The sequence below is a fragment of the Python bivittatus genome, unplaced genomic scaffold (genome assembly GCF_059951505.1).
Source record: "Python bivittatus isolate LINGU-HERP-01145 unplaced genomic scaffold, Pbiv_v1 ctg000070_np1212, whole genome shotgun sequence".
NCBI lineage: Eukaryota > Metazoa > Chordata > Lepidosauria > Squamata > Pythonidae > Python > Python bivittatus.
Window position 1 is genome coordinate 48639309 of NW_028277034.1, and position 11611 is coordinate 48650919.

Below are 11611 nucleotides of genomic sequence, written 5' to 3' on the forward strand. Positions count from 1 at the left end.
GGAGTTCCAACAAGAGAGCCTTGTGGTCACTGCAGTGAAAAATGAAGAATCTTATGACACCTTAAAGATCAATACATTTTTAATGAACAAGCCATGAATGTTTAAGCCACAATTTGCTAATGTTAAACTGCCATGGGAATTTGTCATTTTTGAGCCAAAAAGAAAGTTCCCTTAAAAAAGAAAGAAAACATGATCACAGCAGAAGGAACAAGAACATGATCAAGCATGAGGGAGTGCAGGATTTTATGCTTGGGGGAGTGGGAGAATAATGCCTTCGAAGCATCTGCATTAATGAGAAAGAAATCTGTGCTCAGTGACACAAATTCTGGCAAATTACAATTACTTCAAGAGGAATTGTTCCAAACAAAGGAGCAGACACTCTTGTGCATGCTATGCACACAATGCTCTGAAGGATTGAGTGCAGTTCATGACAGCGTGCAGAAAGATAAAGGTTTTGTAGTTGTAGGGGAGGTGAAGGATGGAAGTTTAACAGACTCCCTAGCTGAAACATTATATGTAGTAGCGTTAACTGCAGAACTTTCTTTTCCCAGCTGGAGGGAGACTACTCTTTTTACTTCCTGGTGAACAGAGATAAAGTGAATCAACTAAAGAGAGAATGTCATAATCAAAGGCTTACAGGAGTCAAGGAAATGTTTGTGCTAGCTGTGAGGATGACAGCAGGGTTGGGTAGAGATCAGAAGATCCCAGGTTTAATACCTGATGCAGCTGTAGACACTTACCTAGTATTATGTAGTTCACACAAGGCATACGTTCTTCTCCCTTGGAACAGCACCAGTATTTATGCATACATTTTCTAGCCCCCTTTGTTTTTAAAAGCAATCCTAGTCTAAAAACAAATGGGTGAAGGTCCAGCTGGACCAACGGGGGATGCTGAGGATGCCTACAGTATTCTGCTCCCACCATAACAGGTAAAATAGCAGCACAGGTTAAGCAACTCTGGAACAATTAGAAATCAGTAGATAATATTATTGGTGGAATTTACTGAAGAAGCAGATGGATTCAGGTTTAGAAAACAGGAAATGACTGAACTCAGAGGCCAGGAGTCTGAAGTGGCCAGCAAGATCTCAGGACCATACACAGATCAAGGGCTTACTCCACAAAATCTAATGGTTTAGGAGGCTCATGAACCAAAACTTCAAAATGATGGGAAAAGAACATGCTCACACTCTCCTCCCCCTCCAACTAGACCAGGGTTCCTCAACCTTGGCGACTTGAAGATGTGTGGATTTCAACTCCCAGAATTCCACACATCTTCAAGTCACCAAGGTTGAGGAACCCCGAACTAGACAGTTCAAAAACATCACCAAGAGAAATTCAGGAATAATTCTCAAACACCCTGAGAACAAAGTAGAAAATCAGAACCCTCTTTCACAGAGGAAGAAAACTGGAGAAATGGCAAGGCAGACGTTAGCTGTTGTATCTATGGTAGCAGAAAGTCAGAAGAAGTCTGGTAGCACCTTTTCCAACTAGTATCTTTTATGAAAGGCATAATCTTTTGTGAGCAGCATCAGTTGTGGAGAGTAAAATTTGCTACCAGTCTCCTTCTGACTTTTTACAACCATAGACTAACATGACTGTCCTCCTGCAAATTATAGCTATGGGGAATTGTGTGGTTCAAGCCTTGTCTTCTTGGAAATGTTAATTCAAGGTCAAAGTAGAGCTGTTCTCTTCTAAATTTTACAGTTTTCCAAAATCATAAGCAGGACTACAGTATGGATGTGACTGAAAGCAATGGATTATACTGATTTGTAAGGATGCTGAAAGTGAAATACTCTCCCTATGATATAGAAATCCCATTTGTGATCTTCCTCTTCAGTAGAAGAATCCACAGAAGTATGTTTTTCTCTGACTACCACTGAATGTAGTCCAAAATTGAGGTCCTTGGTACCATACTTGCAGAATTCTCCAGTCAGCTTATTGCAAAGAATATTGGAAATATTCATTTATTCATTTCATCTGTATAAAGCCAAATCAACTACAGACTCAGACTAAATTACAAGAAGTCATTTTGTGCAATCTCTCACAAGTCATGTCAGCCATTGTTTCCCAACAATATGCTTTTTTTTGGTTTATCTTAAGCACACTCTTTAAACAAATGAGCGGACACATGCTGCTTGTTAAAATGGGATTACAATGAAGGCATCTGGGAGAACATTTTCATTTTTCAGAACTCTCCATCTTTATATTTAATCCACTAATAGCTGAATAAAGGCTTCTATCAAGTACATTGTCACTTATTATTCTTCGGTTTTGCACCACATATATATATATATTGATAATGTGGCTCCCATTATCTTTTCTTTTCACTTGACTCATTTGGATTCATTACTATGGGAAATGTTGCCTTGTATGACCCAGCCAGCCCTGTTTTTCCTTTTCTTTCTTCACAGGTACTATAAAATTTCAGTTGTGTTGATGTGTTTTGTCATTCCTACTCTCGTGCCTTGGTATTTCTGGGGTGAGAGCTTCTGGAATTCATACTTCCTGGCTTCCGTCCTCCGCTACACCATCTCCCTCAACGTTGCTTGGCTGGTCAATAGTGTTGCTCACATGTATGGCAATAGGCCATATGACAAAAACATCAACCCTCGGCAGAATACCTTGGTCACTTTTGGAGCTATTGGTGAGTTATCAAGAATTGGCTCACTATGTTTTGGGAAGTGTGGCTTTGAGATTGCTTTCTCCAGACTGCTTTAAAGCTGCTTTAGGATCAGGCATGTCCATGGGTTGTGGTAAAAAAAAGATGCTGCTTGTGAGGATGTGATCAAGGCTTTTCCTCTTTTTTATGAGTGTCTTATGAAATCTCCAAATGCAGATAACGTAAGGAATTTCTGGTGCAGATGCTGAGAAACCTTATTTGTTTGCTTAGGCCAGTGTTGTCCAAACTTGGCCACTTTAAGGTGAGTGGACTTCAACTCCCAGAATTCCCCAGCCAGGAATTCTGGGAGTTGAAGTCCACTCATCTTAAAGTGGCCAAGTTTGGACAACACTGGCTTAGATCTTTCCTTCTTCTCTAAAAAAAAAAACTTGTACTATTAGAACAACTAAAAAATACAATATTATTTTCTAGAATTCTTCCTCTAGCTACATAGTAAACTAAGCAAGAGTGGGAGGAAAAAATAATGGCTGATGTTAAATTTACAGAATCTGCATTTAATTACTATCTTAACACAGAATGTGGCAGGCATTCTAAGCACTATCAGAGCTGAGATTCACGTTGTTATGTAGCAGCTTCCGAAAGGCTCTTGGGAAACACATAATAGTCAGTCCCCCATTTTGAGAATATAAAATCCAATTATCCAACATAGGTGGAAAACAGAAGTAAAGGAAACAAGACTTGTCTTTACAGTAAGAAATTAGGGGATGGTTTGTTGGAACATTTCAATGTCATCTTTGGACACCCTATCCACTGCTCACATATTCGTACAGAAGGTAGTTCTTTAATTCCTTTTGTGGTTCAAAATAATGAAAATAATAGCTGTTTCTCCATTAGAATGTGTACTACCTCTTTTTCTGCTTCTGCTTGCTGATGCTACATTCTACATTTTTCTTTCTCTACCTTTGACCTTACTTTTTGTTTCTTCTGGGTTCTGTTTTCCAGGAGAAGGTTTCCATAATTATCACCACACCTTTCCATTTGATTATTCAGCCAGTGAGCTTGGCTTGAAATTCAACCCAACCACATGGTTCATTGACTTCATGTTTTGGTTGGGTTTGGTCACTGAGCGGAAACAGGCACCCAAGGAGATGATCCAAGCTCGCAAAGAGAGGACTGGAGATGGCACTTATTGAGAAACAAATTGAGTCTTGAACTTTGATGCTGCTGTATGTGTTGTTTGTATGTTTCTTCATTGGGGGCTTCTGCCCCAAACTTTCTCTTAGAATGGAAGTAGTATTTTTCATTGAACCAAGGTCAAATTAATTTCTGGATAAATGTAATTTTACTTTAGTGCAGTGGTTTTTCTATCGCAGAAAACACTTTAAATATTAATTCATCTTCCAAGAAAGCTGTGAATGTTCCAGCCTGCAACTTTCCATAATATAATGCCCTCCAGATGAGTTGAATTCTAGTCCCCATAATCCCCATCAATTATGGCCTTTGGACATTGAAGTCCAACACATCTGGAAAACAGCAGGTTGGGAAAGGCTGGATGGGCAGTCTTCAGGCTTGTGGGTGCTAGTTCTACTGAAACTATGATATCTACCAACCAGCTGTAAAATACAGTTGGGGCAGAGCCAGATGCAAAATGGTGAATGCAGGAGCAAAGAGGTTTGCCTCTACTAATACAGATGTACATCTGACATGTTGCATATCAGGAACTCTGATGTAGAATGTAAAACGGGCCGGGAAACTGTGCTTACCTGCTCTAAAGCATACCTTCAGCCCACAACAGGTCATTAGCTGCTGAATATTGTGCATAGAACCTCACTGATGCTTTGTATGACTGGAAGGAATGCTCTAGGATGCACCCAACAGTCTCCTGCAGTTGTGCATGACAGAAGAAGCTCAACAATAGAAGGCAAGTTTTCTTTAAGGGTAGGTAAAGAGTTCCTGATACATCCCCAAGGAATGTAAAGTTCTCCAGTCTATAGTTTGTTTTAGCAGAATTGATTGTGGAATTAAATTAAAGCTGTCTTAAAGACAACATTTTTGGAAGATTACATATTATTTAGTATTAAAAGCAAATGATCTTTGACCTGATATAGTTGTCATGACTATACACCTTCCTTCTCCAAATTGGTATCCTTGCTCTCATCATCTGCAGTAAACTTACCCACTGGCCATTCTGGCTGGCCATGAATAGAACTGTAGTCCAATTTGTACAGATGTTACCAGAATAAAGAAGCTTGGAATGTACTCTTAACAGGAAGAACTTAAAGTTCTTTAATGTGTAGTTCAAGGAAGTTAATTGTTTAATTTAAAATAGCTCTATCGTGTCTTTTTTCTTTCTGATGCTTTGGCCTTGTGGTTTCTTGTATACATGGGACCTTTAAAAATGCACCTGGCACTCACTCTTTGAGAAGAACTCTCTCATTTATTTTAGGGAAAGGATAGCTTTGTATATACAAGAATGTGGGTATGAAGCCAGATCCTCCACTGAAGCAAACAGGAAAGTACTGTAACTATCACATATCTCCATGTTCTAGGGCAGTGTTTCTCAACCTTGGCAGCTTGAAGATGTGTGGACTTCAACTCCCAGAATTCCCCAGCCAGCCATGCTGACTGGGCAATTCTGGGAATTGAAGTCCACACATCTTCAAGTTCCCAAGATTGAGAAACACTGTTCTAAGGAGATATCCTGAACTGTGTTCCTATGTGACAAATGAAGAGAGGCTAAAGGACCTAATATATAATCAATTCTAAGAAATGTTATAGCTATCCTACCACTGGCATTATTTGGACCATGATTCAGTATTCTTGTTCTCAGTAAGATTTTTTTTCTGATAATTGCCTGCTTCTAGCTGTCACTATATAATAGAACCACAATGATGTCTGTGATCTATCCTGCTGTTTCTGTAGAGGAGGGCTGGGCAAAATAATAAAAATGAGTTCCTGTGGCACCTTTAAACACTGGCACCTTTATTCCTGCATAAACTTTGGGGGCTCACAGTCCACTTCCTCAGATGCATACTGTATGTATGCATCCAATACAGTGAACTAGGATCCGAGAAAGTCTATGCAATTTTGTATTTGTCTGTTTAGGGGCCACAGATTCTTGGCTGCAAGAGATGGCTACTGAAAGAAGCAAAGAATGTATTTTAAAAACAGTATGGAAAAGGGGCACTCAAACTCTGTTCATAAGGGAGAATCATATCTTGCTTTTCAGTCATTCAGATGAAACCAAGCTCTTTAGATAATTCCAGACATTTGCTAGCAGTCAACTCTCCCTTGATCCATCATATAACACACCCCAGTCTTTTGATTTATTCCAAGTTCTCACGTGCTCACTTGGGGTTTATTTGACGTGAGCCTGATGAAGACATGTTTGCCAATGTTCTGTCAGGAGAGGGGATTTCTTGAATGCTTTTCTCTTGTGATAAAAGGGTCAGGAATGCTGATTAAGACAAGCATCTAGTGGTTTTTGCAATTTCCTCTTGGACATCTTTGAAGTGCCCCTCTTCTTTCCTGATTCCTATCTCCATGGCTCATATGGGTTCTTTCAAATTCTGGTCTGTGTCCACATTGAAACAGAAAGGCATTTCTAAACGACTTGGAATCGCTAATGATTAAAGCAAGACACAGAGATTCCCCTTGTGGCAAGACCAGTGCTCCTCTGCTTTGATTTTCCTTTTTCCTTGTTTCCTTGTTTGCTTTGTCTCCTTGTTGAATATGCAGTTAATTTATTGAAGAGCAGGTATTTATATTAACATCTATATGCTTTATGGGCCAAAAATTAAATGAATATGTTTAGATTATTGATTTTATTGTCATTTTGTGATATAGACATTGTCATTTCTAATGTATACAGCTAAGTGATGTCTTAAATCAAATAAAGCTTCATGTTAAACATTTGGATACCTACTTTATATTCCAACTGGTCAAAGCAATGGCAGAAAGGTACATTTGAGCTATTCCATATTCAGTAGCTATTTTGATTCCTATCTACCAAACCTCAACATTCAAACCTCAAACTTCAGTTGCATGCAACATCCATTAATAGTCACATATATCTTAAAAGCAGTGGATGTAGCTTTGGACTCCATCTGGTGCTTTATAAAGTTTGTGCTAAAGACCTGGTCAAGGTAGTTTCTGCTCTGGTATCTTCCTGGTGAGATTATTGCAACTTGCTTAATCTGAGTCTGCTCTTGAAAATAATACAGGGACTACAGCTAGGGCAGAACATTGCAGCAAGGCCTCTTCTGGAGACCCTAATACTGGTCCCAATGGAATTGCACTGGTGACCCATAGCCTACTGCAGTGTTGTCCAAACTTGGCCACTTTAAGATGAGTGGACTTCAACTCCCAGAATTGGGTGGCTGGGGAATTCTGGGAGTTGAAGTCCACTCATCTTAAAGTGGCCAAGTTTGGACAACACTGGCCTACTGGTTGGATTTCAAGGTTCTAGTAATGCTATTTAAGCTCAATTCTCATAGCATCTATCTGCTTCGACTTTAAGGCTTGGAGGGTGCTCTTTTCAGAGCCACGTAGTTGGGGGAGCGGTTATGAGGGAAAGGCCATTCTCTGTAGAGGTGCCTTGGCTTTGGAATGGACTTTTCCTGAAGACCTGAATACGAATATTGTTGTTTTTGTGGTACCAGGTAAATTGATTGTGGCATATGGAATTTAGTAAATCATAACCAAGCCATGTTCTATTGCTCCTCATAAAAATCTGTGTTTCTCTATATTATTATGGTTGGTCGCACAGCCAGCCAGATGTTTAGACTGGGTTTGGCGTTTTTATCCACCTATCAAGCCCTTCCCCAGGACCTGGGATAGGCAAATGTTGTTTGATGGTGTTAAAGGTATCGTCGCGGGATGGAAGCTGCTCCAGGTACAGCTGCGTTTTGCAATGGACTGATGGTGATTTTGTCAATGCAGATGGTGTTCCAGTGGTACCCAGACATTTTGTGATTTTGTTGTTATTATTTTCATCCTAGCATTTTTCCTGCAGATGTGAGGTCTGCTATTTTCAGATCAACTGAATGTTGATCATTGGTTGCAACAAGAATTGACCAACCAGCTTGTCGCCCAAGCTTGATGTCATGGGCTGAGAGAGAGGGACTGGCCCAAAGTCACCCAGCTGGCTTTCATGCCTAAGGCGGGACTAGAATTCACAGGCTCTTGGTTTCTAGCCTGGAGCCTTCACCACTAGACCAAACTGGATCATCATCATCATCATCATCATCATCATCATCGTCATCATCATCATCATCATCATCATCATCATCTTTTAATGTATTCTTTTCTTTCACTTTAGTGTTTTAACCTATATCATTTATGGATTGTAATCTATCCTTAAATCTTTAGCGTACTAGGTTTTCCCTCTCTGTCTCTCTCAAAAAAAGAAAGAAATCGCTTCACCGAGCTGACCTTGACTAATTTTGAAAAACTAGGCAGGGGTGAACCTATTAGTTTGATGGGAGAGCACCAGAAAATCTCAGGGCCATAGGGTAGCCAGGGAATTCAGAAAACATCCCATCAGAAAGCAATGGGAAACCATTTAGTGTTTCTAAGAGGAATACGTGAGCATGTCATTTAATAATAAAGACTAAAACCTGATTCATGGTAGTCTATCTTTTGACATTGAGTTAGCCACTGAGGAAGTGAAGACCTCACATTTAATTGAATTTCACCTGGAGTTTGACCACACTGAGTTCCGTAGTAGTTATGCTTGAGGAAACAACACAGAACTTTAGTTCATACACTTTCTGGTTTGGAGAAATTTGTTGGCCAGGATGTGGTTGTGCCTGTGATCCCATGAGGCAAAATGTCAAATTGATCTGAGGAAATGTTGGAAGTTGGAGAGTTGTTAAGCCTCAAAGAGGCCTTTCTAACTTTGTAATTCTTAATATCAAGATCTCTGGGAAAGGGTTAAAAAAAAAATCAGCAATTTGCTTTGGCTTGCTAATCGGTACCTTTCTTCTGCTCTGGCCTGGTGCTGTCTTGGTCTTTTGGATGACAAACAAGCATTGATGAGACTATTTTGGGACAGGGTTCACCTCCTTCCCGGGGCTTTTCCCCACACTGTGCTTTCACCTGCTTGAATTCCACGCATAAACCAGCTGGAACTGAAGCTGGCTTAAGAAATTCCTTTCTGAATTTCACTCCCTTCCTTACTTTAGCAACAGAGATGGCTTGATGTCTGTCTCATTATATTTACCATAGCCCCTATTGGAGGGAAGGGAACGGAAGGGAAGGGAAGGGATTTTTTCTTGTCACATGGACTAGAATGGGAAAGTGGTAGCACTCAGTTTCACCTGGTTAATAAGAAAATAACAAAGAGGGGTCTTGGTTGCATTGCTCCATCAATGAGAAAGCAAATCAAGAAATGAAATCAGTTCCATTATTTTTCTGTCTTGTAAACTTGTAAAAACAAATTTAAAAGGCCCAGCTTTTCACCACTCTACTGGTTAAGCTGTTTAAAATAATACACACACAGGAGTGGAGGACAGGGAACAGTGGTTGGAAGGGAGGGGATGGGAAACTCTCAACACAAACCCCTTAAGTAATTAGAGGGGGGATCACTTAGCAAGAATTGAAATGCAGCAAGCAAATTAGACAACATAGCTTGAGCAGGAGTAAGATGAAAAAACTACTTTTGATATGGAGCCAATAAACACAGGCAGAGTTTTGGTTAGTTGTTGGCTGAGAGCAGATTGAGAATGATGTTCTGCATTCTTGCCCTCCAGAAATGATGGTGGCTCATACTTGTGCTGGGCTAAGCTGGAAGTACGGATCTGCCCTAGACAAAATTGGTTCAGAGCCATGGGTCAAGAACCATGGACATCCATGGGGAAGACAAGGTGGGGGTCAAGTGATGACACCTGCATTGTAATGCAAATGATCTGGCTTTCATACTTGCTCAGACATTGCAACACCAGAACTAAACTCTGTTCCTTTGCATGGTGACGTCATGACTCTGGTTACTTGGACATCATTGAAACTTGTTATAGATGTTGTCATCCATAACACATATACCACTGGAGATGACACCGGAGAACCAATGGGGAAGGCTCGAAATTGGTGGGGAGATGGTTTTGCTGAGATTCTGAAGGTACTGAGATAATGTGAAATGGATTCGGTCTTGATTGTGATACATATTCAGCAGAAAGATATGGTATTACCCTTAATTCTAATATTTCTGTAAAAAGAGGCCTAGTGGGTCTTTCATTTATCCTACATACTTTATCACCAGGAGGAGTTAAATGTATGTGTGTACTGTCGTTATAGACAAGCACAGCACAGCTTGGGGGATTCAGGAAGATACCAGCTAATGCTACAGCCAATTCCTTTACTCAGGGATTAGTCAATAACTGTTCTCACAACATGCTGAAAATTTAGCCACAATACATTGAATTAAAATTCTATGCTCACTTTCATGAGTGGCTATGAAGATTTATGTATACTTTAAAGGAAACCATAGTTTGTTAGTATATTTAATTAGGTTGCTAAATAATGATTGCATCGTATAAATGATGGCCCACTGATATATGATGTTTATCATTGTTTACATTAGGACACATTTAAAAGCTTCAGTAATTTTTTACTAAATCATTACTAATGAGTTTCTCTTCCCCGATTCTTATTTCACCAGTGATGTTTCATTAAAGAAATGCATTCTTGGCATGGGACTGGATGGTGCCTTTTAATTCAACATTTGCCAAATGTTCGGGATTCTAGTTCTGCTGTTTTAATTCTTTGGGGAAAAGTGCTTGATGGAAATGTGATTGATGATTCCAAAAAACACCGAAGGCCAAATCTTGGGATTATAGTTTGTTTATTTTTAATCTTGCCCTTTTTTCGAATGAGCTCTGGGACACATTCCTGCTGCTTCTCTCCCTTTTTGCCCTCACAATAATCCTCAGCCTAACTCAATTTAAGTGCAAACATATTGGCCCTATTGCACAGCACCCTTAACGGGGTTAGAGACATATTGTGCAAATACCCTGGCACCCTAATCCAGTTATCTAATGCTCACTCTGAGCCCTGGGTGGTTCTGGTGGTAAACCTGGTCAACAAATTAATTCTCCCTTCCTGACGCTGAGACAAGAGACTCCATGAAACATGAAGCTGTTGACTAGGAGCTTGATATTTGTCTTCTTTTCACTTTTCTGCCTCTTTCCCATCTTATAAGACAGAACAGAGCACAGGTACTTAAAGCTGTCCCTGACTTTATCTCTGTGGCACTGAAACTGATTGTGCAACTGTTGACTTTTCCTTAGCCGATAAGGAGCAGCAGTTCACACTTTCCATAGCCTCAACAAACTCTACAGCAGTATGGTTTCCCTGCCTCCGTTTGGGTTTCCCAAGCTCCCATTAACAATAGTTTCCAGACTCTGACAAAGTTTCTGCAACATGCTTAGCCAAAGGCAGTTTGTCTGGATCTGGCACCTTTGATGGTGTGGAACTCAACCAATTGCCATTTATAAACTCTGGTTAAACAAACCAGGGTTAGCTGAATGCATTAACCAGTTCAAGAGAATGTCAAGAGGCAAAATCTGCAACTCGTTGCATTTACAAATTTTATTTCTCTAGGTGTGCCAGGATTGCTATGATGGTAAGAACAATGCCTACATACCTGAGGTAGTGTTGGTACAGTATTTTATGTGCTGAGGTAGAGAGTGAGCTTAAGTCATTGGAGGGGAACAAAGGGGGCTAGTGACATCACATATGGCATATGACATGCAGTTGTCACACATGATGGATTTGGATTGTAGCTCACAGGAATTCTGCATTTTGCACCCAACACATCTGGAGAATCATAAGTTGGGGAATAAGATTTAAAAGTTAGACATGTAAATATGAGACTAGGGCAATACAATAATCCTTAATGAGCTCAAGTGGACTATATATATTTTTGTCACCATTCCATTGATAGCACAAATTGACTCTTAATTGCTGGGGAAAATGTCCAGGACAGGACAGGAT

At 40.0% G+C, this 11611-nt stretch overlaps 1 protein-coding gene across 1 annotated transcript in view; it reads left to right on the top strand.

Annotated features, from left to right (window-relative positions):
- Positions 1-5202, top strand: part of SCD5 (stearoyl-CoA desaturase 5) — a 40087-nt gene extending 34885 nt beyond the window's left edge. The window contains exons 4-5 of the mRNA XM_007428740.3: positions 2412-2644; positions 3623-5202. Of these exons, the coding sequence (XP_007428802.1) occupies positions 2412-2644; positions 3623-3813 (424 nt within the window). The 3' untranslated portion in view covers positions 3814-5202. The remainder of the gene's footprint in view (positions 1-2411; positions 2645-3622) is intronic.
- Positions 5203-11611: the final 6409 nt, after the last annotated feature.